This window comes from Takifugu rubripes, chromosome 16 (assembly GCF_901000725.2).
Source record: "Takifugu rubripes chromosome 16, fTakRub1.2, whole genome shotgun sequence".
Classification (NCBI taxonomy): Eukaryota; Metazoa; Chordata; class Actinopteri; order Tetraodontiformes; family Tetraodontidae; genus Takifugu; species Takifugu rubripes.
The window spans coordinates 7,291,840-7,319,533 of record NC_042300.1 but is presented as its reverse complement, the minus strand read 5'-3'; the positions used below and the strand labels follow the sequence as shown (position 1 = coordinate 7,319,533).

The 27,694-nt window shown below is 43.2% G+C and overlaps 4 protein-coding genes across 4 annotated transcripts; 1 reads left to right on the top strand and 3 right to left on the bottom strand.

The window, feature by feature from the left end:
• The first annotated feature begins 8,845 nt into the window (after positions 1-8,845).
• On the top strand, positions 8,846-10,417 carry pou3f2a (POU class 3 homeobox 2a). The gene has a single exon (XM_011611987.2). It carries the CDS (start codon positions 8,982-8,984, stop codon positions 10,161-10,163), a length of 1,182 nt encoding a protein of 393 aa, XP_011610289.2. The 5' UTR covers positions 8,846-8,981; the 3' UTR covers positions 10,164-10,417.
• A 3,445-nt stretch (positions 10,418-13,862) lies between these two features.
• Positions 13,863-19,497, bottom strand: faxca (failed axon connections homolog, metaxin like GST domain containing a). Its single transcript, XM_003971636.3, has 6 exons — positions 18,963-19,497; positions 17,818-17,953; positions 17,533-17,729; positions 17,223-17,440; positions 16,424-16,540; positions 13,863-16,308 (listed from the first exon to the last, which is right to left on the bottom strand). The coding sequence occupies exons 1-6, from the start codon at positions 19,220-19,222 to the stop codon at positions 16,007-16,009; spliced, it is 1,230 nt and encodes a 409-aa protein (XP_003971685.2). The 5' UTR covers positions 19,223-19,497; the 3' UTR covers positions 13,863-16,006.
• Positions 19,498-20,213: 716 nt separating this feature from the next.
• ccnc (cyclin C) lies at positions 20,214-24,497 on the bottom strand. Its single transcript, XM_003971558.3, has 12 exons — positions 24,345-24,497; positions 23,911-24,017; positions 23,719-23,803; positions 23,411-23,480; positions 23,251-23,302; positions 23,081-23,136; positions 22,515-22,550; positions 22,350-22,441; positions 22,180-22,247; positions 21,993-22,072; positions 21,745-21,863; positions 20,214-21,645 (listed from the first exon to the last, which is right to left on the bottom strand). Exons 1-12 carry the CDS (start codon positions 24,374-24,376, stop codon positions 21,591-21,593), a joined length of 852 nt encoding a protein of 283 aa, XP_003971607.1. The 5' UTR covers positions 24,377-24,497; the 3' UTR covers positions 20,214-21,590.
• A 323-nt stretch (positions 24,498-24,820) lies between these two features.
• dhrs12 (dehydrogenase/reductase (SDR family) member 12) lies at positions 24,821-27,486 on the bottom strand. The gene is made up of 10 exons (XM_003971635.3): positions 27,329-27,486; positions 26,839-26,972; positions 26,615-26,697; positions 26,367-26,459; positions 26,193-26,274; positions 25,990-26,051; positions 25,747-25,851; positions 25,546-25,636; positions 25,314-25,451; positions 24,821-25,198 (listed from the first exon to the last, which is right to left on the bottom strand). The coding sequence occupies exons 1-10, from the start codon at positions 27,382-27,384 to the stop codon at positions 25,086-25,088; spliced, it is 957 nt and encodes a 318-aa protein (XP_003971684.1). The 5' UTR covers positions 27,385-27,486; the 3' UTR covers positions 24,821-25,085.
• Positions 27,487-27,694: the final 208 nt, after the last annotated feature.

Genomic DNA, 27,694 nt, shown 5'->3' with positions numbered 1-27,694 from the left:
GTCATTAGGATTTAAAAAAAATTACATTTATTTCTGTACTGTGAACATCAGTGTATCGCCTCACGCAGAGAGACGGTTGTGCATGTGACGGGTATGAGAAGTCACATGACCACTTCCTGTACTTCATCATGGTCGGTAACTGAGCGGTCAAAGAAAATAAAGACTCCGTTTTGTATAAACAGAAAAGCAACTCTTGCACGTACAACCACCTATTGAAAAACCATTACTAATCCTGCTTTTAAACGCAGAGAGAGTGAAGCATATTTTACAGTGGCTACATGCTGATTGGACACAAGTGCCCCTGATGGGATCTTGACTGAGGGAAAGAGATGAGAGGAGCCCAGCGGCACAGTCCTTCAGACCCTTAAAGATGAAACCATTGAAAATCTAGATACAACACATGCGCAGCAGCCAAACATCTTGATGTACACTGTCAATGGCCATGGAGCTGCTGGGGTTTTATGTCTTCCTTGTAAACTAAAACATCTCTGTGGTGAGGTGGCTTTGTGGTTTATAGATGGTCATCGCTTTATAGAAAAGAAAGGAGGAGGGTGAAAAGTGAGGGGACGGATGACTGACCCCCCCAGACGACCAAATTCCTCCAGATTGTGTCACTATTACACAACTGATCTATGCCATCTGGCTGCAGAGCTAAATTTTGGCACCTCATCCATGCAGAATGTCCTGACATACACGGCGAAATGAAGGGAAAATGAAAATGAAATGATCTGAGCTTCCCTCCTGATCCATGGTCTCAGCCCCATCCTCTCCTCTGTCTCATCACTGCCCTCCCCTCCCTCCCTCATTCCGCTCTGTATCATCCTCCTTCTCCATCCTCTCATCCCCTCTCCCTCCTCTTCTTCCCCCAGCACGCCACCCCTGGGTAATCAGCGTGCTCTCTCATTCCACGGCACACGGAGACACATTGATCTGCCTGGGCAGGCGTGTGTGTGTGTGTGTGTGTGTGTGTGTGTGTGTGTGTGTGCAGATACACACTCATGCAAACACACACACACACACACATTGATCTGGCCCGCAGGTCAAGTTCAATAGGAATGGCCAAACGGCCTTTTTATGTCAAGCAGACTGCAAGGAGCTCCCTCATTCACCATTCTGCCACACATGCACACACACACACACACACACACACACACACACACACACACACACACACACACAAATCTGTCACCTGTGTTTGACAGTAAAAAATACACATAATAGATGAATTGGGGTGCAGCTAAAGCATCCATCACCCTTAAATTTCATCATTTTCTCCACCAAACAACCTTGAAAAACCTCCTGGCTGCATTCATGACTGAAAGTTAAATCTGTCCCCTAATGAAAATAACCACTGTGACATTGTTAAAATGTCTGTGTGATGTTTTTATTAGGCACAGCAGCAGATATCGTGACTGAAATAAACAGCCAGGGTGGAGGATTTTTCTGTCTGCTTTCTGTGTGCTACCAAATTCATTTTTCAATGATTTCATTAATGGATGGAGCTGGACTGTAAATCCAAACAAGGAGATTCTGGTCCAGCCCTTTTGTAACTGTTGCATTCTGTGTTGTGAGATTTTGCTGAGCCTGAGAGGATCACACAAATACTGTAAATACGCGCAGAGAGACACGTGTCGTCAGAACAAGCAAAATCAGTGAAACACACCATCATGCCAAAATGGAGACACGAACATCTCAGGAGCGGGTTGTCAGTGCCCCTTGTTCGGAATGTCTTTTTCCATTTTTTTCCTTGTGATATGTATTTCTTAAATTCTCTTATGTTTCCAGAGTAATTTATCCCTCAGAGAGACAACCAAGCACACAGAGAGGGAGAGATCGCACGGCAGAGAGAGAGAGACAGAGAGAGAGAGAGACAGAGACAGAGACACAGACAGACAGACAGACAGACAGACAGACAGACAGACAGACAGACAGACAGACAGACAGACAGAGGTGGGGGGCACTTTTGACACAACACTTTGATTTCCCTGGCTAAATTTAATTTTGTTTGCTTTATGCAAAAATAAAAAAAAATAAAAATTGGCGTCTGCCTTGAGTTCTGTTGATTTCCACTGGAGGGAAAACCATCGCTAATGGGAGCTAGTGCCACACTCACCACAGCTACAGGGCCAAGACACTAACTGAATTAGCCTCATGCATATATTTAATGTGGACCTGCTACACAAATTATCTTAGTTCTATGTAGCCTAGCACCTCTCCAGTGAGGCTCCGAGATCTGAGCTACAAATTAATTGGCTAGGTTGCCTCCAAGAGTAGCTCCTCCGTTTTTCCCTCCACCCTGAATTATGCTTTCCAATTGCAGAAGGCCATTTGATATGCATGGAAGGGAAACATGCAAAGCAGTGTTTCCCCTCACAAAAGCAATGTTTGCTTTTATTTCTTCACTTTTCTCCATCTGCCTGACATATAATGAGAGAAGGTGGCTCCACTGTCAGGCAGGTGTCTTACACAGTACATGGTGGATGTTCTCTAAATTATCAACTTAAGAAACAAAAGCTTTTAATACACAAAATGTCCCCTTGATGGGAGCCAGCTTAGCTGCTTTGGGCCCGGATTGGGAGGTGCGTTGGTGCGTATGCTCTTTCCGTGTTCAAATTCCACACGCTAAGAGACACTCTAATGAACTTCGGAAAATCTGTAGCCAATGGTAACAACACACATGGAATACTATTTCCTGCCTGGCCCTTTGAAATGTGAGTTCAGTAGGAATTAGATTTGGAGAGCAGAGAGCAACAAAAGGAAACCACGAGAAGAAAGATGATCCTCTGTGTGTGCTCGTGTGCAGAGAGAGAAGACAAAGATTAGTTTGATTAGAACACACGGAGCAGCTTTTATTGCTCCCTGGAGTGTCTTCTGTGTCGGTCTGGGCATAAATCTCGGTTCAGGTTCACCATCTTTAAATGTGTTTAGAGTCAAGTCGTCGTCACAAGGGAGCCTTCTTTACATGTGTAAAGAATTACTTGTGATTTTACTCAGACAGCGGTTCTGAGGGTGGTGAATTGATTATGAATCGGATTGTTTTAATTTGGCACACATTGGAGTGGGAGAAGGAGACTGTTCCTTAATGGCTTTATGTTTTAAGCTGCATATTTGATAGGAGTTACTTAATAGGAGACACTGGTTCCATGTTGTGGTTACTGCATGCTTCAGTCAATGAGGGTGTGTGTGTGTGTGTGTGTGGGTGTTTGTGTGTGTGTGTGTGTGCATGGGGTGCTTTGAATGGGCCACCCTCTCCCCTGCCCCCCCCCTCATGTTTGTTGAAGAGATGGAGGACGCCCTGTGACTGAGGGACATCTGGAATGACTAATGAAAAGAGACACAAGCAGCCACAGAATGTGTGTTTCCGTATTGTGTTCTGCTTATCTGAAATGAAAATCTAAAACGATATTTTGTCGCATTGTGAGATTTCCTCTTGTAGATATTCCCTGATTGTACCTCACAATAAACCCAACTATGTGGCCCCAACGCCCACAAACTAAAATATTACATTTATACTTCCTGAAATATAAAAATCTGATCCTTTCAGTAGCCCTCTTCCTGCGTTGCTTACTGCATGTTTGGCATCCATCCATCTCCAAAACAGGAGAGCTCACCTTCGGCCCACCGCTCTGACGCGTAATTGAGCAATTTAGTCACTAGTGTTTGCACCTGTGAGTCGTGAGCGCGGACAATTGATCGCTTCACGTCGGTGCTGTGAAGAGCAAGCCTGCCGCCGTGAGAACAACAGAGCACCGTTATGCAGATCGTGCCAAATGTCAGGGATTATGCGCAGGGGGCTGTAAAAAAGCACGATTTAGAGTTGGCAGCTGAATGGAAAGCGAAAGGTGCGCTCGTGCTGTTGGAGCTCCGTTTCCACCTCTCGAAGACTCGAATGTTTGTTGTTGTGTTTCAGCATCAAGATAAAAGTTGTATGTGTGTGTGTGTGTGTGTGTGTGTGTGTGTGTGTGTGTGTGTGTGTGTGTGTGTGTGTGTGTGTGTGTGTGTGTGTGTGTGTGTGTGTGTGTATCTCTGGGTCCATTAGATTTCAGATTACAACTTAAATCAGATGAAGGAGCATCGCAGGCTCCAGTAAGAAATGGTGTCCATTAGGTTGCCCCACATTTGATGGCCTTTTAGCAGGAGCACTTAAAATTAGAAACTGTTTTTGGTTTATAGCTTCTCAAATATTCACAGTCCAAGTTAAAAATCCGTATTATTACTCCACCAAATGGCACCAGTGGCTCGTGGACACGGATCCTTTTCACATCTTTAGATTATCAAGGTGTAATTTTGACTTGCTTTTGGGAAGCTAGCAGCACTTGGTTTGTCATCTTTGACTGCTCTTGTATGGCAAACATTTAAATTTATCCCCAAAAATCTGGGATCTCCGGAAAAAGCGGAAAACTTCAGCACCGTTCGAGATGATCGCAATATAGATGTGCAACAGACGTCTGCCGTGGTGACATTGATCAACATTGATAATTGATCCACAGGCCCGCCGCTTGTAAGATCAATCTGAGCACTGATGTCTGTCCCCTGCTGGGGTGTGAAACAGTCAATCATGCATGTCAGCGCTCTGTCTATAAATTATTCTCCCGCCATTATTGCTGTGTTTGTTTCCCCACACGTGCAGCACCTCCTGGAGTTCATATTTCAGCGCTCATCCCCGTCGATGAGCCCAAATGTGCAGCCGTACCCAGACCAGGCATGTACCACATCGATGCAAGTACATATGTTGCGGCTAAATGCCAGTATGGCAGTCGTTCATATCGACCACACTCACACTGGAAGCCATTGTGCGTCCAAATGCATGGATAGCTGTAGATTTATCCGTACTGTAGGCCGTAGTGCAGATTTGCGTATGGACGTGTATGGAGATTTACGCGTGTTTTAACCCCGGGGTTAGCCATCAGTATCGATTGCAACAGACTTAGCCTGATTTTAATCCCTGCTTGGCCCAAGACTATCGATCAGAGTGCTGAGCTTTCAAGTGGGTTTAACGACCTGCCTGCCCCTCCTCCAGTCCTCCTTTTCTGCTCGGGAAGTGAAAGCAGAGGTTCGTTATCGCATCCCAAAGCAGAAGTGACACGACATGTTCAGCCCGTGACTCCCCTTCAATGACAAACCATTACAGCAGGGTGTGAGAGTAAGCTGCTCATAAAATATCACTGCACTCACATTTCTCCCGTCCGGCGTTTGTGCTGGACGTTAGAAGGTCCGAGTCCAGATGAATCCGTGCTACAGGACAGTAAAAATACCTGCTGGTGAGTTACAACCACTCACCTAAAGAGAGGAGTGTCCCTTTATGTCTTTATGGGTTCCCTGAAGACATTTATAAGAGACAACATGGGAAGGCTTCTGGGAGCCCAGGGGCTTAAGGAGTGTTGTCAATTTATAGTTCTATGGAATTGTCTGAATGGTCCAGTATTGCTCGTGAAGAGGAACCGGAGCCTTAAAATGTTGTGCGTGTATGTGTGTGTTTGCTTGCTATTGCTTCAGAAATACCAATCTAAGTGCATTAGCACTTATTGAGACATTTGTCAGTGCACGCGGGTACACGCAAGCAATGTGCGTGTGCGAGAGAGACACAGAGAGAGAGAGAGAGAGAGAGAGAGAGAGAGAGAGGGGCTGTGCTTGCAAGGCATTTCTCCTCCATTTGTCCTCCCAGAGGTAGATCAGGCGAAGGGGAAATAAATTGGAGAAAGAGAATAAATCAATGCTAAACTGAGCAGCAGCGAGACCTCCTAACCCTGAAACTGTCACACACTCATGCTGCGCATGCACACGCACGCACGCACGCACGCACACACACACACACATACACAATTTGGAACATGTACAGAGAAAAAATACGTAACCAATTATAAACTCACATGCGTACCTTTAATCTGTTTAGGCTGTATTGGATGACATCACCCTCATCCTCTCTTTGTGACACACTTCCTGTACATGCAGCACAGTTTGAATCTGCCTCTAAACTGTCCCTGTCCACACCCGCTCTAAAGACCCATTTCCGTGTGAATATGTCAACTGCGTTTTGGAATTTATTGTATCGGTTGAAACATTAAAAAGATATTTGCATCTTAAATTTTAAAGTGTGTTGGCACAGCTTTCTTCCTCTCTAAATGTTAGGGTGACATCTTTGTCACCTCCATCACCTTTAGGAGGCAGTTCAGATGCTCACACACGCCGACGCTGACTCAGCAGTTTGTCTGTCCCCGGCAACGGGCCCTAAATTTCGAGTCGTTTCTTTTTCTGTGATGCTTCGCTGCTTTCAGAGCTCACGGTGTGTCCCTTTTCACTTCTGAGTTCAACTCATATTTTACTGAGGAAATTACTGCACAAATAACTTCCCAGGGTGTTTTTGTTTCTGTCCAGACATCACTGAGCGGTTTTTGCACACTCGGGCTGTTCTGTGCTGAGCCAAGGCCGGAGCCCAGATCCGTCACTTGGGGGGGCAGAAGGAGAGTATGGATTGGGATTATGGTGGGCGCGTTGGGGAAAGGCTCTTGTGAGTGTGTTCCATTCAACCTAAGTCCTCTAAGACCTCCTCATCTCTTCTGAGAGCAGCAAGCTGAGATCTGATCTAATGCCGAGTGCCACATGTGTGTGTTTGGGAGAGAGACACAACACTTTGATGAGAGCCTGCTGGGGATGTGAGTGCAGATGAGTAATCAGCCAACCCAACGCATATGTGTGTGTGCTTGCGTGTGCACATGCGTGTGTGCATGTGCTCTCCTCATCCCTGAAGGGTTGTTCGAGGGTGTTCTGTGCAGGTTTTGCTCAGGGGGGAGGTGAGTTCTTGGGGTCTTTCATTCAGATGTAATTAGCCCAGACAATGGTCTGGTTAAAGCTGGAATCCTTCGAGCCCTCTCTGCCTTTGATTGTGTGGGCCAGCTGTGGAGGAATGGCCATTATCTCCCTGTGTCCGGCAGCATAAAGAAACCCCCTGCCCCAGTTACCCCTGTGTTAAGAGTTCCCACAGGGGGAGGGACATGTGTTGGTCACACTCTGGCCTTAAAGAAAATGAAAGCAATATGAATGCTGGTTTACTTGCAAGCGATCTGACTTTGTCTCATGCGTCTTAAACTAAATGAAGATGCTGACAATATTTATACAACGTGACAGAGGAAAATCATTTGCGAAGCTGGCGTTTAGTTGTGTTCATTTCTTCTGTCGTCAGTAACATCTCAGTGTTCTGCCTGCCCACAGGGACTCTTCGACCCATTAGACTTGTGAAGAAATTGAATCTTTACAGCACGGGGACAATATAATTACTGTTAATTTAACACTCAGATTCTCCATCATTAACTCCCACTCTTGAATGCAAAATAACAGGCACAGAAACGTAGACAGTACGAGCGTCGGAGCACAACATGTGTTGACAGCACATCCGTCCCTTTTACTGAATTAACAGCGACCTCTTCATCTTGTAAGAACAGGACTCGCATCGTTTATGCGTTATTAAGTCCTGCAATTGGGCAGCCAGTAGTTTGCATATTAGTCTATTAAGGTAATATGTTTTGCCTGTCTCAACACACGGCTAGCCAGAGCCCCTGGCGACACATTTGGCAATTCTCAGAATTACACCGTAATCATAAATATGTGTATAATTCACGCTGGTTTAATTTACAACTCTGCATTCTAAGCTTCAGTAGATTCAAAAGATTAGCCAGTTATCGCTTTTGAGCAATTAGTTCTAATTAATAACCAGTATCAGTTGTCGACCTCGTGTGAACTGAATTAGAAATGACAACAATTGCTCTGCTCAGCAGCATATTCACCTGAACTTAAAACGTTTTTTTCCTTCGAGGTTTCTTTCTCGTTGAATTTTTAGCAAATCAAATTTAAATACATAGCAATGGGTTAGGGTTAGGGCTTGCTAAGGACCTTGCCAAGGGTTTGCTAATATTTCCAAAAGTTTGAGTTTTCATTTTGCTTGCTGGATTTTATTTTCTCAGTCAGCATGGGAGGAATTGGTGCAATTAAATCCTTTATATGTGAAATCGGTATGTTCCTCTGAAAAAGACTTACTTGCGATTAAATTGTATTAGAGAGGAGAAGAAACTGAGCCTCACGCCAGTGTGGGCGCATCCAACTCAAAGTTTACCCAACAAGCAGGTGGGAGGCTGCACAGAGGGGGTGCGAAGGCTGAAGCGACTATTCTTTAGTCTCCTCTTTTTGGCCCCGAGCTGCCCTCTCCGCTCACCCCCCATTATTTGTCCCGGCGGCAGAGTGCGCAGACCCCAATGGGTTCTTTGGAACGGGACGAAAAGAGGGAGCGAATTGCAGCTGTGACGTGGGCGTTGTTCCATTCACCGCGTTCGCCATAGCAACGGGGCAGAGACCCTGGAAGCACGCAGCCCCTCTCTCTGGACTGCGTCCTGGAGGCATGAAAGGCAGCTGGAAGTTTCGTGGAGCAAAATATCACAAGAAATCGACGTAAATGTGCCTCATATTAAGGTTGCAAGATGTGGTAATTGTACTCAAACAATAAAATCTCGTGGGCACAACACAGGTTAATGCGCTGTGCTTGCGCAACTTTTACGCAGCGTTTTGACGCGCGACAGATACAAACGTGACCTACTGACCCAAATGTTTCATAAAGTGATTTTCCCAATAAATAAAACGACTCTGTCGTGTAAATGAAATTGCTTCTTGATTCGTTTCTGTGTTTCTCTCTTCACTTTGTACCTCAGCGTGCTGCAGGACTGCTGCGCGTATTGTTGGCAGAGCGATTGGGGTTTCTGTACAATCTCCCGTGACCAATGAGCGGGGTGCTGTCAGGGGTAACCACATCTGTCAACCGTTCTTGGCCAATAAAGAGCGAAGCGAGGCGGACCACAGGTGCGCGCCTCTGCGTCCCCTTGGCACAGCGCCCGGGAGATGCTGGAGAGAGACGCCTAGCTGCCCCGTGGCGCAAAAGTGTTACTGTCAAAGGCGGTCTCCTTTTAACTACAGTTATCACTCTGGCTCCGATAGTTATGGCGACCGCAGCGTCTAATCACTACAGCGTCCTCACTACCCCCAGTAGCGCGCCGCCGCCGCACTCGGAGTCCGGGAGCATGCAGCAGGCGGCAGCGTACAGGGACGCGCACACCCTGCTCCAGAACGACTATAGCACGTTACCGGGCGGCGGACATCCCCTCAGCCACGCGCACCAGTGGATAACGGCGCTGTCTCACGGTGACGCCGGAGCGCCCTGGCCGTCCAGTCCCCTCGGTGAACAGGATGTGAAGCCCGTGCTGCACGACAGTGACCGAGAGGAGCTGCAGAACTCCAGCAGTCTGCAGCAACAGCAGCAGCAGCAGCAGCAACAGCAACAGCGACACCCTCATCCAGCTCACCAGCAGGCTCATCACGACGCCAGAGCATGGCGAACCAGCACCGCCAGCACGCACATCCCCGGCATGACGACATCTGAGGGCCAGAGTCTCGTGTATTCCCAGTCCGGCTTCGGTCTGATGCCCGGTGGAGAGCAAGGCGGGATGCATCACCACCCCCTTCGGGACGAGGACCACCACAGCCACAGTCCGCACCTCAGCGAGCACGGAGGCGGCCCTGTGGCCCACCAGCAGTCCCTCTCGCATCATCACCAGCACGGTGGGCACCACGATCAGTCAGACGAGGACACGCCGACCTCTGACGAGTTGGAGCAGTTTGCCAAGCAGTTCAAGCAGCGACGCATCAAGCTGGGCTTCACCCAGGCGGATGTGGGACTGGCTCTTGGGACCTTGTATGGAAACGTGTTTTCCCAGACAACCATTTGCAGGTTCGAGGCGCTCCAGCTCAGCTTCAAAAACATGTGTAAACTCAAGCCCTTGTTGAACAAGTGGCTGGAGGAGGCGGACTCCACCTCGGGGAGCCCCACCAGCCTGGATAAAATCGCCGCACAGGGAAGGAAAAGGAAAAAGAGGACCTCAATTGAGGTGGGCGTCAAAGGGGCTCTGGAGAGCCATTTTCTGAAATGTCCAAAACCAGGAGCAGCGGAGATCAACTCCCTAGCGGACAGCTTGCAGTTGGAGAAGGAGGTGGTCAGAGTTTGGTTTTGTAACAGGCGGCAGAAGGAGAAGAGGATGACACCGGTTGGGGGACAGATACCTGGAGGAGAGGACATGTACGGGGACACCCCTCCTCACCACGGAGGACAAACTCCAGTGCAGTGACCCATTGTTTTCATCCAAACGCGGACCCCTGACGGAGGGAAAAATAATGCCTCCTCTTTTTTTTCGATTATTGGACCACTCGGAACCGGGGACTGAGCCAGCCAGCTGATAATGTTGGACGCACATGGTTGGGGATATAAAACGGCATCAAAGCACTGAAAATACGCAGAGTGGAGGGCTGCATGGAGCAATGTCACACCGCGGAACTGCCGAGCCTTTTTGGAAACGCGGCTGGTTTGTGCTAACCAAAAAAAGAAAAACAAAAAAACCCCATGAAATATTAAAAATATATATATATTCGTCAATGAAATGCTTCTGCCAAGGCGCCGTTATGTCATGATGTAATGTGTCATTTGAGAAAGGCAGAGTAGGATGTGGAGGTCTGCAGGGGGTGGGGGAAATATAAAAACAAGCTGGGGGCTCGACGAGAAGTCATAGTCACTGTGGTTAAATAAACGCCATCTTTCCATCCTAACAAAAGCTACAGGGATTCTGACAGGAGATGAGAAAAGCAAGAGATGTATGTCGGACTTTATTTATTATTATTATTATTATTATTATTATTATTATTATTATTATTATTATTATTATTATCTTGTAGGTTTTGTAAAACATAATTGAATACATTTTATTAAGATCATAATTGGTAATATATTAATTACAACAACACCAACAATAATGATAAGAATAATAATGCTGATAATATTACTAAAGGATGTTCCGTTTCCATTCTTTCTGTGCAGACATTTATGTGCGCCTGTTTACAGTGTGTTTTTGCTGCTTGTTATTTCTCTACTTTCCCAAAATACTGTGATGAGAGTGACCTCCAGCTCATTTTGCCTTCCGGTCTCAAGGAAATAATAAGACGAACCCCCACCCTCCAGAAAATAGAAAAAGAAAAAAAAAGACTAAGATAGAAAAAGGTCCCTGGTACCAGCTCTGGCTCTATTGTATGTGTAAACTCATTGACTCACTGACTTATTTGTGGGATGTATTCTGAAAATTTTATGTCCTCGTTTGTTTGTTTGTATGTTTGTTTGTTCAGTTTTCTCTGTCAGTCTGTGCCAACGCACAAACACAGACGCGCTTTCGTGCCACTTAAATCCTGTGACATAATCTGATGGTGCAAGGTTTTTAAGGGGAATCCACCACCGAATTCAGGAGCTCAAGTCAAGCTGAAGGATGTACAGGACAGAACGGGAAATAAAATCCAATGCATCCAATATATGAATATTGATTTGAAATATTTCCGTCAGAAACTTCTCCGATCGAGGCCTATAGGTGAGCAATCACAACCAATCCCTTTGTTTAAAAAATTCAATACGCAAAATCGTATTGACGTATTTACTTGATATATACGCTAATATTTTAATATATCATTTGGTGATCAACCGATTTTATTGACCAGATGGTCTGATTTGAAATCTGAAATCCTTCAGCTGGATTTAAGTGTGAGGTGGAGAACAAAAACCAACAAAACCAAAACAAAATTACTGACCTGAAATCTGTGATTAAACGTGTAAAGGGGGTAAAAAGGAATCAACGATTGCACAATTTCTATATGCTTTTTTGTCATTAAATTGTATTTGTTTTCTATGGATCTGCAGTCTGTGAACGTTTCTTCAGGCTCTCAGGGGGGAAACGTCGCTAATCTGACAGTAAGCTTTGCGCCTCGTAACGGTTCCTGCATCGTAATTCTGGATTTTATCAATCAGTCTCGCTTGTTTGAAGGTCCGACGTGTTTACTGCAGCTGATGTGCGTGATTCCGTGTCTAAATCTGCAGCGTGGACGCTGGAAATTAAATAATGTCACTCTAATTAGTAATTGCATCAGTATGCATAGAAACCAATTTACAACTATGTTCAAATGTAATTTTGAATTTAAAATAGTTAATATACATATATAGCTTCTATATACTAATTAATTAAGCTCGGTCCACGATGATTACATAACAATAACTGCAGATACAGGACAAAAGGTGATACATTATGGAATCGATTAATTAGCATGTTATAGCGTTTATAATCTGGCCTCTTGTATTTGTAATGCCTAATCATGATCCGTCATATGCATTTTTCTATTTAGAGAATTTTTAAAGATATTTTCCATGCGTTCACACACGTGTACTCTTGGATAATTGTGGGGAAATTATTCTAATATTTATAATCTGGAAAGATGCGTTACACGAGTGTGACGGCGGTGGATAGTTCAATTATTAAAAAGTAAAGCAAATTAGATAATGAAGGCAAGTCAATTGTTTTAGGGATTCTCTTACAGTATATTTTCAAGTGTGAATTCCCTTGTTGTATTTACTTTTAAAAATAATTATATACGTATTTTAGCCTGTTTTAACTTCTTTAATGTTTTTATGAAATATTCAGACAGTTTGTTGCTGCCCCCTCGTGGCTAAAATACTAGTTGAAGAGATAGTATAATTATTAATTATGTTACATGTATAATTATATCCTTGTAGACTTGGAGCACTTATTTTATAGAACTGTTTCTCAAACTGACAAAAATGAATTTTATGTCTCATATTGGCTGAAGGGCAAATGTGACTTTAAGGCCAGAGAAATAATCATGTAGGTTCTCATGTGTGTAGCATTTTTGCTGAATAGTACTTTTTTATTGGTTGAAATGTGAATGAACCAAAGGCAAACCTTTAAGCGCAACATCTAATGTGCATACAAATTATAAAAGAAATACAGGGAGCACAAAGATTAGTTGACAGGAAACTAATAAATGAAGGGGGGGAAATACGCTTTGCCATGAAGAAAAGGAACAGGTTGAACCAGAATTTTGATTCATTTTAAGGGATCCAGTTTTCATGCTGATGTTTGCAAATATAAATGCAAATATATCAAATGTAAAAGGCTGATTTAAGAGGAGGCGTGTGAATGTTTGCGTGAGGTCTCAACCCAGGCCTCCAGAGAAGCTCATAGCCTGGAGTCTGAGCTATCAGCCTGCCACCATCTGCCCTCCTCCTCCACTCAGTCTCTGTAATATTCATATTTTCTGTTTGCCCACACACACACACACACACACACACACACACACTGTACCACCTCTGACTCACCAGAGATAGTCGGTGTCATTGTCAGCCTTGAAACGTCGCTGCATCCTTGTGTGTGAAGGATCTCCCAGGGTTTCTGCACAATGGCCGCAGCGACGCCACCAGCCAAAGTCATCAGATATTATTCATCTACTCGCTGCTGTTTGTCTCCGTTTTTCTCGCTCACCCCGCGCTTTGTCTGCGCTCTGCCTCCGTCTTCCTCTCTGTTTCTCCTCAGCTCCACCGCAAAGCACAAAGAAGGGGGCAGAAAGTTAATTCTCCAGTATTGTTGGGTGGGCTTAGTCCTGTCGTATGATAGCGAGCACAGAGGGAGAGGGATTACCAGAGAGATAGGCTATATGCCAGATATATCCCCCGTATAAGAACCCATGATATGTGGCAGCATTTGCAGCCAAAGTAATCACACTTCCCTGCGACTCCTGCCGCACATTCCAGCAACCAACTGCACACACAGTGAGCGGAAACAAAAGGAAAATACCACAGCTATATTTAATGAAATATCATGAGTAATCCACTGTCGGACAGCTTTACCTCTAGATATGGTACATTCGTAATAGTCCTGTAATGTTACACAGCAATTTCACACAGAACAGATCATGGCTGTGACATATTCCTTGTTTTTTTCCCTGTTCTTATTTACAGTGTGATGAGATTCCACAAGAGCTTCAGCACAGGCACAAGACAAGACGATGCAGTATGGACTCTACAGCACACAAACAGGAGTCTCGACACACACGATGGAGCTGAACCCCCCCGCCCCCCCACTCCTGACCTCTGACCTTTTGACTCTAACAGACACACAGATGAAATGGAGTAGGCCATCATCCGTTCCCATTTGAAATTGTTTTCGCAGGAACACAAAAAATGTGCACTTAGAATCTGTAGCAGACGAGGGACTTTTCCAATAATTTGCTCTGACACCTGAAATATGAACAAAGTCTACATGCAGTCACTACAATATGCACGCTGGAGTCTACGGCATTGCACAGTTGAATGGGTTTGATTGAAATAGAAAAATAAAATGCCAACAAGTAAACAAAAGAAGAAGAAAAGTGCAAAAATAATGTCCATTTTTCTTTTCAGGTTCAAGCGCAGCCGCTGTCAAAACTCAATGGTATCAAGATTTGATAAGTAAATCTTAAATAAGACATACGGGAAGGTAAAGCGTACGCTGCCACCGACAGAACGTAAACAGCTTAAGGAGTCCGTTTCCATAAGGCTGAATCTGCTTAATGACGAGAGAAGGCAAGAAAGGTTTCAGGGATTTAAGACACAGAAATAAATCTTGCTTTTCTCACACAATGTGAAGGATTTAAATTAATCTGCAGCCCACAAAGTTTCCCTGAAGGGAAAACTCCTGATTTTAGCTGCTTTTCTTTAAACTGATGAATTCTTTCCTCCGACGTCCTCAACATACAGCTACATATAGATGCTACATATTCACTCATTATGATGCATGCATCAATGTGGATTTCAGTGTGGGGGGCACTTATTACTGCGATGTTTAACCTCTTTCACACATGCGTTACAGTACAGATTTTACCCCCAGCAGCTGCCTGTGTGAATACAAACATCTGAATGTCCTGCTGACATCAGAGCATCGTGCATGGATCCAGGAGATCCTCCGAGCACACAGTAAGGAGGAGGAGGAGAAGAGAAGCAGAATACAAATTACCAAGGAGGAAGAGGAAGAGTGGTATCTAAACAAAAAGCTGAATTGCGCTTCTTCGGGTGCAGAGGAACATAAAGATTGTCAAATCCAGGGGACGTTGATGCGGAGAAGCACCACTCCGATCTTTTCTTATGCATCTATTAGAGCAGCCTTGACTCTACGGTTTGAGGATACATGCCGCAGCTTCCAAACGGCACCAATCCTCAGGATGTGAACCATAAAAGGAGGCCTGCACAGACATGTACCAGCCATACGCTGCCCCATGATACACCTATTTATTTATTCGTCTATTTATAATATGATTGTTTAGTTCGCTTTCAATGCTTGAGTGTATTACGTTCCAAAAAGCTTCTGTCTGACAATCCAAACGGGGGGATCCACACGATGCTGAGGATGAAGGGTAAAATTATTCTTCAGGGTTAATAAGGCCCAAAAAAATGTTTCAAAGTGCTCGTTGCAGACCGATCCAAAATCGGAACAATTTAAATATGCATCACTTCTGTTAGCAGGTACTTAAGGGAGCTGTTATATAAGATTTGGATACTATGTCCAACAAAATAAAAAGGGATTTTGCACTAGAAACCACATATAAATTTACACTATGTGACAGAGGAGAGGATTTTATGGTTTGCAGGCTATACTATACTATTTATACTTATGTACAGTGTATTTAAATATTATATCTCTATGATATCTAACCTGGTCCAGTTCTATATCTATACACATTCATTCAAATAAATAAGTGCCTTTTCTTTCAGTCAAGATGTTAAAAGACATGAAATGGAGTGACACAGAGGTGACATGAAATACCGAGGCGTGACACGAGCACGGTTGCCACGGCAGCAGCAGCTACGATTGTGTTGACCACGTGGAAGAGTGGCAGCGTTCCCCTCCTTCCCTTTCTTTCTTTCTTTCTTTCTCTCCACTTTGTCCTCCACGTCTCCCTCTACCATCCTTCGCCGTTGTTCCTCCACTACACTGCGAGTTGAACCGCTTGGCCGACGCAGACGCTGTTGAGGAGGTAGGGGGCGTGTGGTGTACAGGCGGCTCGCGGCGCCCACCTGTGGTGTGCCTACTGTATGTCCAGCGTGCATGTGTCAACACTTGGGCTGGTCGATTTCAGAGCACTCCGTGTCCATGTCAGAGTCGTAGAGAGAGTGCCCTGTGGGGTCGCTCGCGGGTGACATCAGGTCCTGCGGCGAGTCGGTGCGCGAGGGGTGTGGCGTGTTGTCCTGGAAAGTGTCCGTGCGGGAGTAAAGTCCCAGATCTGGGAGTCTGGAGGCTGAATTGCTTCCCTCGGTGATGTCCTTGTAGCAGAAGTCCTCCGGGTCTACGAACCACTCAGGCCAGAATCGCTGGCGGATACGCTCGCAGTACAAGGCCAGGTTAATGAGCTCGCCTGGAATACACCAAGAGATGCGATGCTGGTTGAAAATGCTCAGTTTACCAAGAACATTAGATTGAGAATTATTCTAGCGATAATTTACAAGTAACTATTCAAAATCTAAAGGCACCTTTGATCAGCTGCTCTGGCCGTGTTCCAGGCAGCGTCCACATAGCGGGTGCCAAGTGGCTGAACACCGCAGCGTCTACGGTCGTAACCTTAGAGCCCATGAGATACTTCTTATTACCTGAGACCACAAACGAAGCGATGCAGCGTCACACAAACCATGCATAGTTTTACCTCTTAAAGAAATAGAACATTTTAAGGAAAACACATCTCTGCTGTGTAAATAATAACCAGGCAACTTAACTGAGCATTTAAACAAACTTAGCAACTGCTTCATTAATTATTTATATTCAGCATTGACCTTAAATTAAGTCAAGAAAGTAACTGCACATATCAGTGGTCTGCTGGTTGCATTACTACTCATTTGACCTTTTTGACCTTTGCTTGATACTGGTTTAAAAGCAATTACACATAAAATCTCTTCTGGAGAGAATAAAATTAACCATATCATAGATCATATGACAATGATTAACTATAATTTGCTCTATTTCGGTTCTGACATACTTTCGTCCGAATAAGAAGTGATATTTTGCCTCTGTCGCGCAGTACCAATTCTCACCGCTGGGTGACGCTAGGTGACACTTGTGACGTTGTTCCCCAGTCGAAGGCACTGCAGACTAACGTTTTTTCACTGTTTATGGCTCTGCTACAAATCAGGAAGCCACTGCACTCTGCACCTTTCATCACTCAGTTGCCGTTATATTACCTCTAAAGCGATTACTGAGCGAACATATATATAAATGCACTAATAACTTTCTTTGACTTAACCCACAGTTTAGGAACTGAAACATTCATTTCCCCACCTAACAGAGTGGCCAGCGTGCGCATGTCCTTTTCCATCAGCTCGTAAACCTTCTCCCGTGAAAAGCGGCCGATGCCGTGCCCGTACATCTCCCTCTTGACGATCCCACCTGTCAGGTGACTCAGGATCCACTTGAGCACATCGCTCAGCGGTCCGCTCACTGACAGCATCTTCTGGGTTTCCTCCAAGTTGTCCACCCACTGACAGTATGCTATAGTCCTGTGGTGCAAACGCACACCTCAGGTTAGGTAAGACACATTCCACATTCGACAAATCAACTTGAAGCTGACCTAAATAACAAAATCCCCCACCAGTAGAAATGCTCCTCCACCATTTTGGTGATGGCGTGAGACACGGCCTTCTCCTGCGCTGTCAGGCTGTTGTTGAGGCTCACGCCCAGCCTCTCCTCCAGGAAGTCGATGATGAATTCGGTGCCACACACCTGCTCCTGGTTGTATTCGATCCAAGGCATCTTTCCCTGCGGTGAAAGTTTCCCATCAAAGTAGTTCTGGGAGAAAGACAGAAGATAAGAAAATGACCAGAGGAGAACACGAAATGAAACCCAGCAAAACATCTGCTTAGGTGTCTGCGTTTACCTGATAGGGCAGGTCCAGCATGCGGAGGTAGGTCTCCATCTTAAGGCAGAAAGGGGACAGGGACGGGGCGCCAGTTTTGGGCCTGGAGAACTGGTGGAGGATGATGGCATCTTTAGAGTCCAGCTCTTCCTCCTTCCTGTGTAGGAACAAAGGCAGATCTAAAGCTGTAGAGCAGCTTGGTCCCATTCTTTTCTCTCAATCTTTCTTTTCTCAGTGGGTCTCTCAAAAAGCCATAGAGGAGGATGGAGGAGAGAGGAGAGGCTTTCATTCACATTTTTTCGGTTTACCTGGGCTCCATTCATATTTGGCAACAGAATATATTTAATTTTTTATCCTGTGACATCAAAATCACTAAACAAAAACCTACCACCTCTGTTATAACGGCCTAAAGGAGCCCTTTGGCTTTCTTCTTGAAAGAATCAAAAGAATATCTTTGCTACTGCAGAAATCTTCATCTTTCTTGAATGTTTACATGCATGTATGTTGATTTTGCTGCTGAGGGACAGACAAAACAGGCCCAAAAAAGGAGCTGAAAATCTCTGGAATTTGAGAGAGGACGTAATTTGATTTTTATTATGTTGACTGTGTTATAGCGGGCCTGGACTAGTGTAATCAGATATGCTTTCAGGGCATCGTCCAACCTCATTACTGCCAATGAACAAAGCCAACCTCACACAACCGCAATCCTAACAGATACCATTTCCCTTTCAGTGCCCATGGGAGCTGGCTGTAAAAACACCAAAATAAATAGAAAAGAAAAAAAAGCCGCCTTATACATCATGTCACTTTGTCCTTGGAAAACAAGACAAATGAAGTCTGTAAAGTCAGCATAAGGCGGAAGCTGGAATAAACCTGTGACCTGCGAAATAAAATCTCGCATTTCATCTCCCATGAAGGAAGACAGCAGTAAAGGTCAGCAACAACAGCCAGTAAAGGCGAAAATAGACTAATTTGTGTTTACAATGGGGGGGAGGGGGGCGTCGTTACATCACAATCCACCCACTCACGATTCCTTAATCTCCCACCCGCCCAACGTGGCCAGATTAAGGAATATCAATGCTCGGGGAGAATGCAGCGAGTTGGGACGCGTCGGGCTGAGATCTGCTGGGTTCTTGTCTAGAAAAGGCTCTGCGTGCTGCTGTTACCTGACAGACAGCAGCTCGTACAGCAAATAAGCGGCAGCGGCGAGCAGAGCCCCTCCTGTCAAATACAGCGTTTTCCGCCACCACGAATCCGAGCCCAAAGCGGACATGATCCCGCCGCAGTCCCGCAGCGGGCGGGCGACGACGTCCCCGTCCAACGAGAGCTGCTCATCGGAGCCCAGCAGCCCGGAGGAGAAGCTCAGGTTCTGGCCAAAGTCAACCACAAACGACCGCGTCCAGGCGAAGCCGACGCGCCAGTACATGCTCTCCGTCTCCGGCCGCTTTCCGCCTGACTTTGGCTGCTGGGGGCTTCATCGGCGGGGGCTTCATGGGTGCAGAGGGCTGCGGGGACAGCTCGCCGGGTGGAGGAACCTTCGACTACACGCAAGCATCCCGCCCGGAGCTCGTCTTCATAACGGGATGGACATCCTCTGATGCGGCTGGATGCAGGGAGGCTGCACCCCCCACAGCCGTCCGCACAATGTCAAATGAGACAGAGTCCGACATGTTAGCAAAAGAACTTCCGCTTGTGGTTTTCAAAATAAATGAACGCGTTCCATATAATGTTTGCTGAGCAGCGTTCATGCAGCTCTCTGCTGTCAGTAACCCTAATTATTTTTTTAGACTCTCATTTCAGTATAAGCCAAATGGAGTGAAGGTGGACTTTGAAATCAATCAATCAATCAATCTTTATTTATATAGCGTCTTATACAATCAAGATTGTTTCAATGAAACAATGTTTTGTCCTCAATTAATCATCTTAAAATTACCAATGAAGCATCCTGCGCAACATACCACTAATTTACACAGCTGTGGTCTCTATAAACGTATCGCAACACAATGGTACGGCAATTCCACTCTTCATTTTCAACAGAATGGCAACGTTTTTATTTTCGTGGAAAAGGATTATATTTTATTTTGAAAGAAATTCTCTGCATCCTGTTTTTTGTCCTGACCTGACGTAACGACACCAACTCCTAGAAGAATAAACCAATCTTTCAGAGGAAAAAAAGGCTGTCCAGTTCGTTGCTGTCATTCAAGGAAAAATTACATAAAAATGTATTTGTGCTAAATACACCCTTCAATCCAACCTAAAACTAGTGTTATGTATTAAACATTACCAGTGCAGCCCAGCAGGGGTCTACCATAGCCCTAGTGGAAATGAACATGCCCTTCATCACCCTTCATTAACATGTAAATTAACAAGCAAAGAAACAATTAGAGCATTTTACATTTAATGATCGACAAATGTATTCAGTTGGGTTGAAGTCCTTTTATTTTCTTACATCCATTGAAGTTTCCTGCAATAGAAGTTTGAAAAATACCAAACTTCAGAAAGGAAAACAGCAGAAGGCAGAGAAAATAAGACATAAATTCAAGAGGTTTACACCACTTTTTTCTTTACGTTTAATACAAGTGACAAACAAAATGGCTTTTAATATGTTTTCTTTAACCCAGTGGGGGGAAAAAATACAATAATTACACAATCCCACCTTTAAAACAAATTTTACAGTTAGCCTGAACAGGACAATGTGCTATTATGAGGAAAGTTCCTCTGGATCCAGCAGCTTTTATTTCTTAAGGCTTGTGAGCACCTTGCTTTAGGTCAGACACAAACACCCACAATTGTAGACATCAATACGCAGACACTTCCATTATTTGGGTTTAAATTGATAAGAAAAGTAGATTAAAAATAATGTACAAGCAGAACTTTGCAGACAAATTGTCGATGATTGTAAATAATTTTACTGCCAAAGAAAAGAATGTTCCTCACAAAAGTGCTGTACAACTAAAGTAGATAAATCAGAGACCCTTATGGACCACAGCAAAGACTCAATCAGGATGGTGAAAAAAGTGCTACGCATGATTTCCACAAACCAAAACCATAGAAAAAAAAATATAACTTCAGATTATTTACAAACGGGAAGCAGAAAAGGGAAAGGGCGGGGTGAACATGTCATGATGCAGAGCAAAAAAAATAATAATATAATCTTGCTTAGACTAATTTTTAAATCAAAAGCCTCTGTTGGGATCTATTTTTCTTGTGAAACAGTCACAGGCCTCACTTCACAGTTGCACAGCATGTTATCCAATCATATTCACTCTTACAGCACAGGGTCACATGGTTTTACAGAGAAGACTACTACAGCCCCTGAGGAAAGAAAACCCAGAGTGACCGCTCTTCCTCACACACACACATAAAACACTACTCTGTGATCAAGTTTTCTCAAATCCCGCAGAGCGCCGCGCAAAAAGACTCGCTCCTCTGGGCTGTTCAAGGATGTCAGGATCATCACAATGACAGTAAACTGCTTTCCCCCCTCTTTCGCAACCCCCGCCCGCACAAAATGTTCCTCAGTTTGAGTTCGTTTCAAGTCTGAAGAGCGGAGAGCCTCATCGAGATGCCAGTTCGTCATTGCGTGAGTGTCAGCGGCCTTCCGTTCCATTTACAAATCCATAACGATCGGACATAAGGGGGAATGTGAAGACGAAGCGTGAAGGAGCTTCGGGGGAGTGGTCAGTTGAGGGTGAACGGAGAGCTCGCTTGGCTTAAACGTGATTTGTTGCTCCCCCAGCTGACACCACACAGACCGTACATCAACATCATGGATTCTGGTGGACATGAAGATACTAAGACTGGCTGTAGGAGTTGCTTTGGTTCCCATTGGAGCTCTGATCACCTTCACTGTGAAGACAAGAATCATTGTTGTAAGTCAACAGGAGAAATGAACAGTCGCACATGATGCAGAAAATAAAATTCTGTTCATATCCACATGGAACGTACCTGTTGGGAGGAGGTTTAGGTTTTGGCATCTTATTCAGCATGCCTGCTATCTCCTTCCTGTCATCAAAGTTTTTCCACTGGTCATAGAGCTTCAGAATGACACGGATAATCTCCAGAATCTGCAGATCATACCATATGTTGAAAAGAAAAAAAAACCTTGTCCAACATATTCAATATCCATAAAAAGAAGCTGTAAAGAGCTCTTCAAGAGTGTGATAGTTTCTCCTCGACCACAAGGCAACTCTTACTTTGTCCATGTCAACAGAGAGCTCTGCAAACCACTGTCTGGCATCTTTCTGCTGTACCACACAGGCAACATGTAGACAGGCTTTAGGAAGAAAAAACAACATTCAATCATGACCGCTGCTAAATCAAATTTAGCCAATAACTACATTAAATAGCTGAGAAGGAAAAGAGCACATTGACCCATCTTACCCAAGGCAATCATGAATGGAGGGTACAGAAGACACAGATCTGTCCTGTATGTGTCATTAACTATTCTCCTGGTATAAACAGAACAAAATGGGTCAGTCTTACAGAACACTATGAATCAAGACATTGTCAATATTTATTCATAATTAAGAGAATAATGTGCAACATCTAACCAAGCCAGGGGGAGCAGCATGTCCTCCTGACCCATATCTTGCACATACTGCAACAGTGGTCTGTATGGATGGTACACAATCAGGCAACAGTCCTGGAAATATCAACGACAAGTCATTAAACAAATCAAGCCAAAAACAGCCTAGAACAGTAATCTCTCCACTCACCATTAATTCAAGAAGATAGAACTCACATTCGAGGATCTGTCAAGACGGATTAAGATTGGATCAAATGCAACCCAGAAACCCTACATTTTGTATTAATATTAGTTAGTTATATTACATTCTCTACTTGTTTGTGTTTAGGACACCCCTGCAGTAACATTTACAGCCATAAAGTAAAAAGGCCCCAACAATGCTCTAAACTGGCAGCTATGTTTTCACTGAACAATTATTCATCACAGGACTGCAACAATTACTTGTGGAATCTTGCACACTGGTATAAACGACAATGACAATGTGCTAAGAGTGTAAGAAGGTCCTGGCATTTGAAGATGTAAATAACATAAATAACTACGCAGAGGCGGCAGAATAACTGATTCATACCATAGCTCACCACAACACCAGATTATTAAAAGGATTAAAGCTTGTTACCATTTCTAACTTTAGTTTTTCTTCCTTTTCAAGAAAATATATATTATGTACAGATTGTAAGAGCACAATTTTAATTTATTGTATACCGCAGCAAAAATGTACCGGTAGTCCAATGTTTTGATTGTATTTATTTTACTTACATGATTCATTCTATAAGGAAATTCCTTTGGAAAGGCATGGGAAAATCGGGTTTTCACTGTTTGTCAGAAGAAAAAAACTCATTGTAGTAAAAAAAATGAAAATAATAATACTGATTTTAGAAAAATGGGAGATTTTTTTCCAATTGCCTTAACTCTGTGTGGTCACTTACAGACAGAGGTTGCTGCAGAGATTAGCCTGGTGTTAGACACGACTCCAAATTCCTGGAAGATAATGTTTTTAGTTTAGATGGTTGTTAAACAGATTACTATATTAAAGAACATTTTTATCATTTTATCAATTCTTGCTTTGCAGCACAAAAACTTGCATACCTCTACTTTTGAAGCTAGAAAAACACAGGTAGGGGCCATGAGCACTGGATCTATACTTTTCAGTGAATACCTGCAAAAAAAAGGATAATGGATTTACAATGTTAAGAAATCTTCCTTATGGAAAGAAGTATGAAAGCTGTTTTTCTACAAACAATATATGAAACAGCAATGTACACTATGATAAAGGACTGGTTTTGGCCTTGTCCAATTAATTGTTCAAGTATTAAGTATTCAGGTGAAATAATTTTGTAACACGGGCACATTTGGTGTAGTGTGAGCATAATGAATTATACAGAAAGGATTTTTACCTGGCATAGAAGCGTTTGAAGTAAACAGTGGCAGTGGCAATGACTTGCTGCCGCAGTTTCAAATGTTCCCCCAAAGCCTGGATCACTAAAGGAGATAGATTCTAAACTTCATATAGGTCTAAATATGATAAACCCACAATATGATATTGACGCCGGAATTCTTTTTTTTTTTTTTACAAAGTAAACAAATACCATTAGCAAAGAAAATCTGCAGCTTCCAATACTCCTCTTCAGAAAGGTACTTCAGATCCTTTTGACGCTCTTTCATTAAGTCTTGTTTGTCCAATACCCACTGCAAACTTTAAAAAAAACAAAATAAACATATATTTACTTAAAACGTGAACTACACTGGGGATTGATTAAACATCATGCTAACAGGAAACTAGCACAAAAACTACGTTAGCAGAACGTAGCCTATTGTTAAAAGTATCACTTTAAATCTGAAGCGAGATTTTTCTAAGCTTATCTAACTGACTTCATTATGATAAATAAAATGTTGCGTGCATTTGGGCATGTTTTTTACACAGAAGAAACTGATCGATATAAACTGCTAGCTTTAGCGCTCTGTTATCTAGGCCTGACAATATGAACAAAATAAAGATTTCACAAATATAATACAAACATACTAATGAGAACTCTGCCAAAAGTTTCCAGCCATGTCGGATGTGAGGTAGACAAAGGCGCAAGTTATTTGTATTACTTTCCTTCACAAAAAATATACTTGGCGTAGGTAAAGTATTTATGTGCATCAGGCGCTGTAGGAGTAACATGAAAACTGGAACATGAAAGCTGGAAAACGAGAACTCTGCATACTTGTTCCGCCGCAACTTTAGTTCCGCGACTGGGATTCCGCTTCTGTTCTTTGCAATTCAATATGTACTCTTTCCTTTCTTTAGCGTTTCTTCACAATATTGCATAAAATTTTCAATACGTTTTGAAATTAGAAAGCAAGATTAACATAGAATTTTGAATTGCATTATGCAGTAAATAAATCAGATGTCAATATATGGGTTAGTGACTGGGCCAACTTAAAGTAATGGCCAAGGACGTATTTACTTTTGATTAGGATTAATGTACTAACAGATTTAGTCTACTCAACATATTTTATTAAGTTTTTATTGCATTAAAATTATACATTATTATCACTTTCAAAATTAAAAGCATGGAGCCACTGGATGTGTGGCTAGAAGACGGAGACATACAGCCCTTGGATTGGTTGATAGATAAAACACAAAAAATATAAATGTTGCCATTATTTATTCTACTAAACATACGAAAATTTTAATGTGAATGCAAACAAATATTCATAAAACTGTATTAGACATTCAGGAGTGCTTGATTAGAGATTGGTTTAAATTATGCAAATGTTAAAGTTTAAATTTGAGGGCAAATTCTTCAAGCATAGTTAGAAGCTTTTCTTCCTCTTGTGGTGTGGACCTGGTGGAGGCCAGGGGCAAGTGCGTTGCAACAGCTTTGCGATCTGGAATGAAGGTTTGGAGGTGTGAGATTAGGTTTTTTTGGTTGTTTTTTTTTTTAGAATTTTAAGAAATAAAAAGACTTAAAGACTTTTCTCCAAAACACTGAATGTTCCTAACCCTGGAAGAAGAGTCCACTAGGTTGCTTTACAGCGGCAGCAGACACAGCAAGCCATACAATGGTGTCAGCCCCCATGGCCTCTGTCCTCAGTTTGGACTGCATCTTAGCATGAAATGATGGCATGGATGTTTTAACAGCTAGAGGAGACAAAGACAAATTACACAACAGTTTAATCCAGTTTTAGACAATTCCACAAGTGTTCAGGAAACAAAAACCCTAGTTAAAACATACCGGGTGTGTCTGCCCAGCCAGGGTGCATGCAGGAAAAATGGATCTCTTTGTGCTGAGAGCCCCATTCCCAAGTCAGAATCACCTGCTGTCTCTGTCAACAAACACAAAAACATAAATACTACAATAAAAATGACATACATGGTGTCGATCTGTTTTAATGAGGATGCTGCCAAGCAACTGTTGCAGTTTGATCTGCCTGACTTTGTTCTGAGCATAAGCCATGGTGCCGTCAAATGTCCCCTTCTCAAACTGCAGGTCATCCACGTTGAGCTTTTGTGTAAGCATGCCGCCTGATGACACGGTGACCTGGGGGGGACAGCACCATACATGTAGTTTTCTTCCCCCAATTTACAATCAGGTAAAATAAAACTACACTTTTTGGAAATTACTGACAGTTAAACTGACAGTTTAAACTAATCACTCTTCTGCTAAAGTCCAACCCACCACTCTTGGATCTTCAGCCTTCTTTAATGCAGGTATCAAAGCCTTGGTGAGGATGTAGGTGCCTATAAATTACAACAAATTTAAGAGATTTATTTTGAGTTATGGAGACACAGAATGATAATATACTGGTTTGTTAAAATGTTTCTGGTGCCAATGTAAATCGTTGCATTGTTCCAAATAAAATGTGCAGTATATTTTAGTACCAAGTGTATTTGTAGCAAAGTTCTTCTCCAAGCCTTCTTCTGTTAATTCTCGCTGGTTCACCATACAGCCGGCGTTGTTTATCTGGTTAACAAATGATTGTTATGAAATAACTCAACAGAAATGGGAGGGTATAATGGATAAATAAGCATATACAGTATCTTCGTAGCACTTACTAGTACATGAACAGTGTTGTTAATTGAGAAGTTGTTTGCGAACTCCCACACTTGCCTTGCGCTGGACATATCAAGAATGTGGACATAAACATTCTAAAAAGAAAGACAAACAGAAAGTATGAATGTTGTAGATGTTAAGTCTCACTACATACTAGACGTAGGGCACATATTTACCACTAAAAACAACCCATGTCCATGTCTTGATAGATCAGAGCTGTTTTGGTGACCTACGAGGCAACAAACTTTACCTGATTTTTACTCCGTTCTACAATTTCTTCTCTAGCTGCCTCCGCTCGCTCCCTGTTCCGACATACCATGTGGACAGTTCCTCCTAAAAATAAAGAAACCATGTCATTTACATTAAATCTCAAATAGTAAATCCCATTCTGTGGTCAAGACCAGACATTTTTCAGCAATTTAGATGTATCATTTAAAACAAACTGACAGGAATAGTTAGGCTTGTGAAACCCACCTTTGTTGGCTATTTCCTGAGCTGCAGCTTTTCCAATCCCACTGTTGCAACCTGTTATCATGAAGGACCGACCAGTCACATTCACATCTAGGTCTGCTGGACAGAAATGCTTTGCTGCAGCTTCATAGCCACTCCTGTCAGGGTCAAAGAACACCACAGTAAATCCACACATCAATCACCACGCCATGTGTCTGCACTTGGGCAGGGGTGAACCAGGAATTCTTACAAAACCTTACAAACACAACGCCCAGAACTACAACTTATTATTTACAACTGATTTGATTTCAACGGGTGAAATTCACTAGAGAAAATTACAATTGATTTAACAAAATGCAAAAACTGTTACAGCAGGCTTATTCACCCACTGCCCACATTTAGGTACATTACAATGAGGTTAAGACTATTACAAATATGTAGGTGAAACCCAAACAACGAGAAATCTGCCAGCATTCCTCATCAAGTGCCTTAATCAACGCGATGGTCTACTTACTTGGTGTACTCCTGCAGTCCTTTCACAAACCACACAGTATTCCTGTAAAATGACATTTTGGACAAGTATTGTTGATCAGTTGCGTGCAGTCACTCACATGCCTACGAGACTGTTTCATAAACGCTGGCAATGTTGTGTCGTAAGATGGGCGGGGACGCACGTTTGCGACCACCGGAAGTAGATTTATCTAACAGTGCCCCTAGTGGTCTCATATGCAACAACAATAACAATTCGAGAACATATTTTAAAACATATTTTTCATTGCTCAGAATATATGCACATATAAAAGAGAGTTGCAATAATTGGCTGCATTATTCTTTTTACCTCCCATTTCACCTCCAGTGTCCCTCTATCAATAGTTTTGAC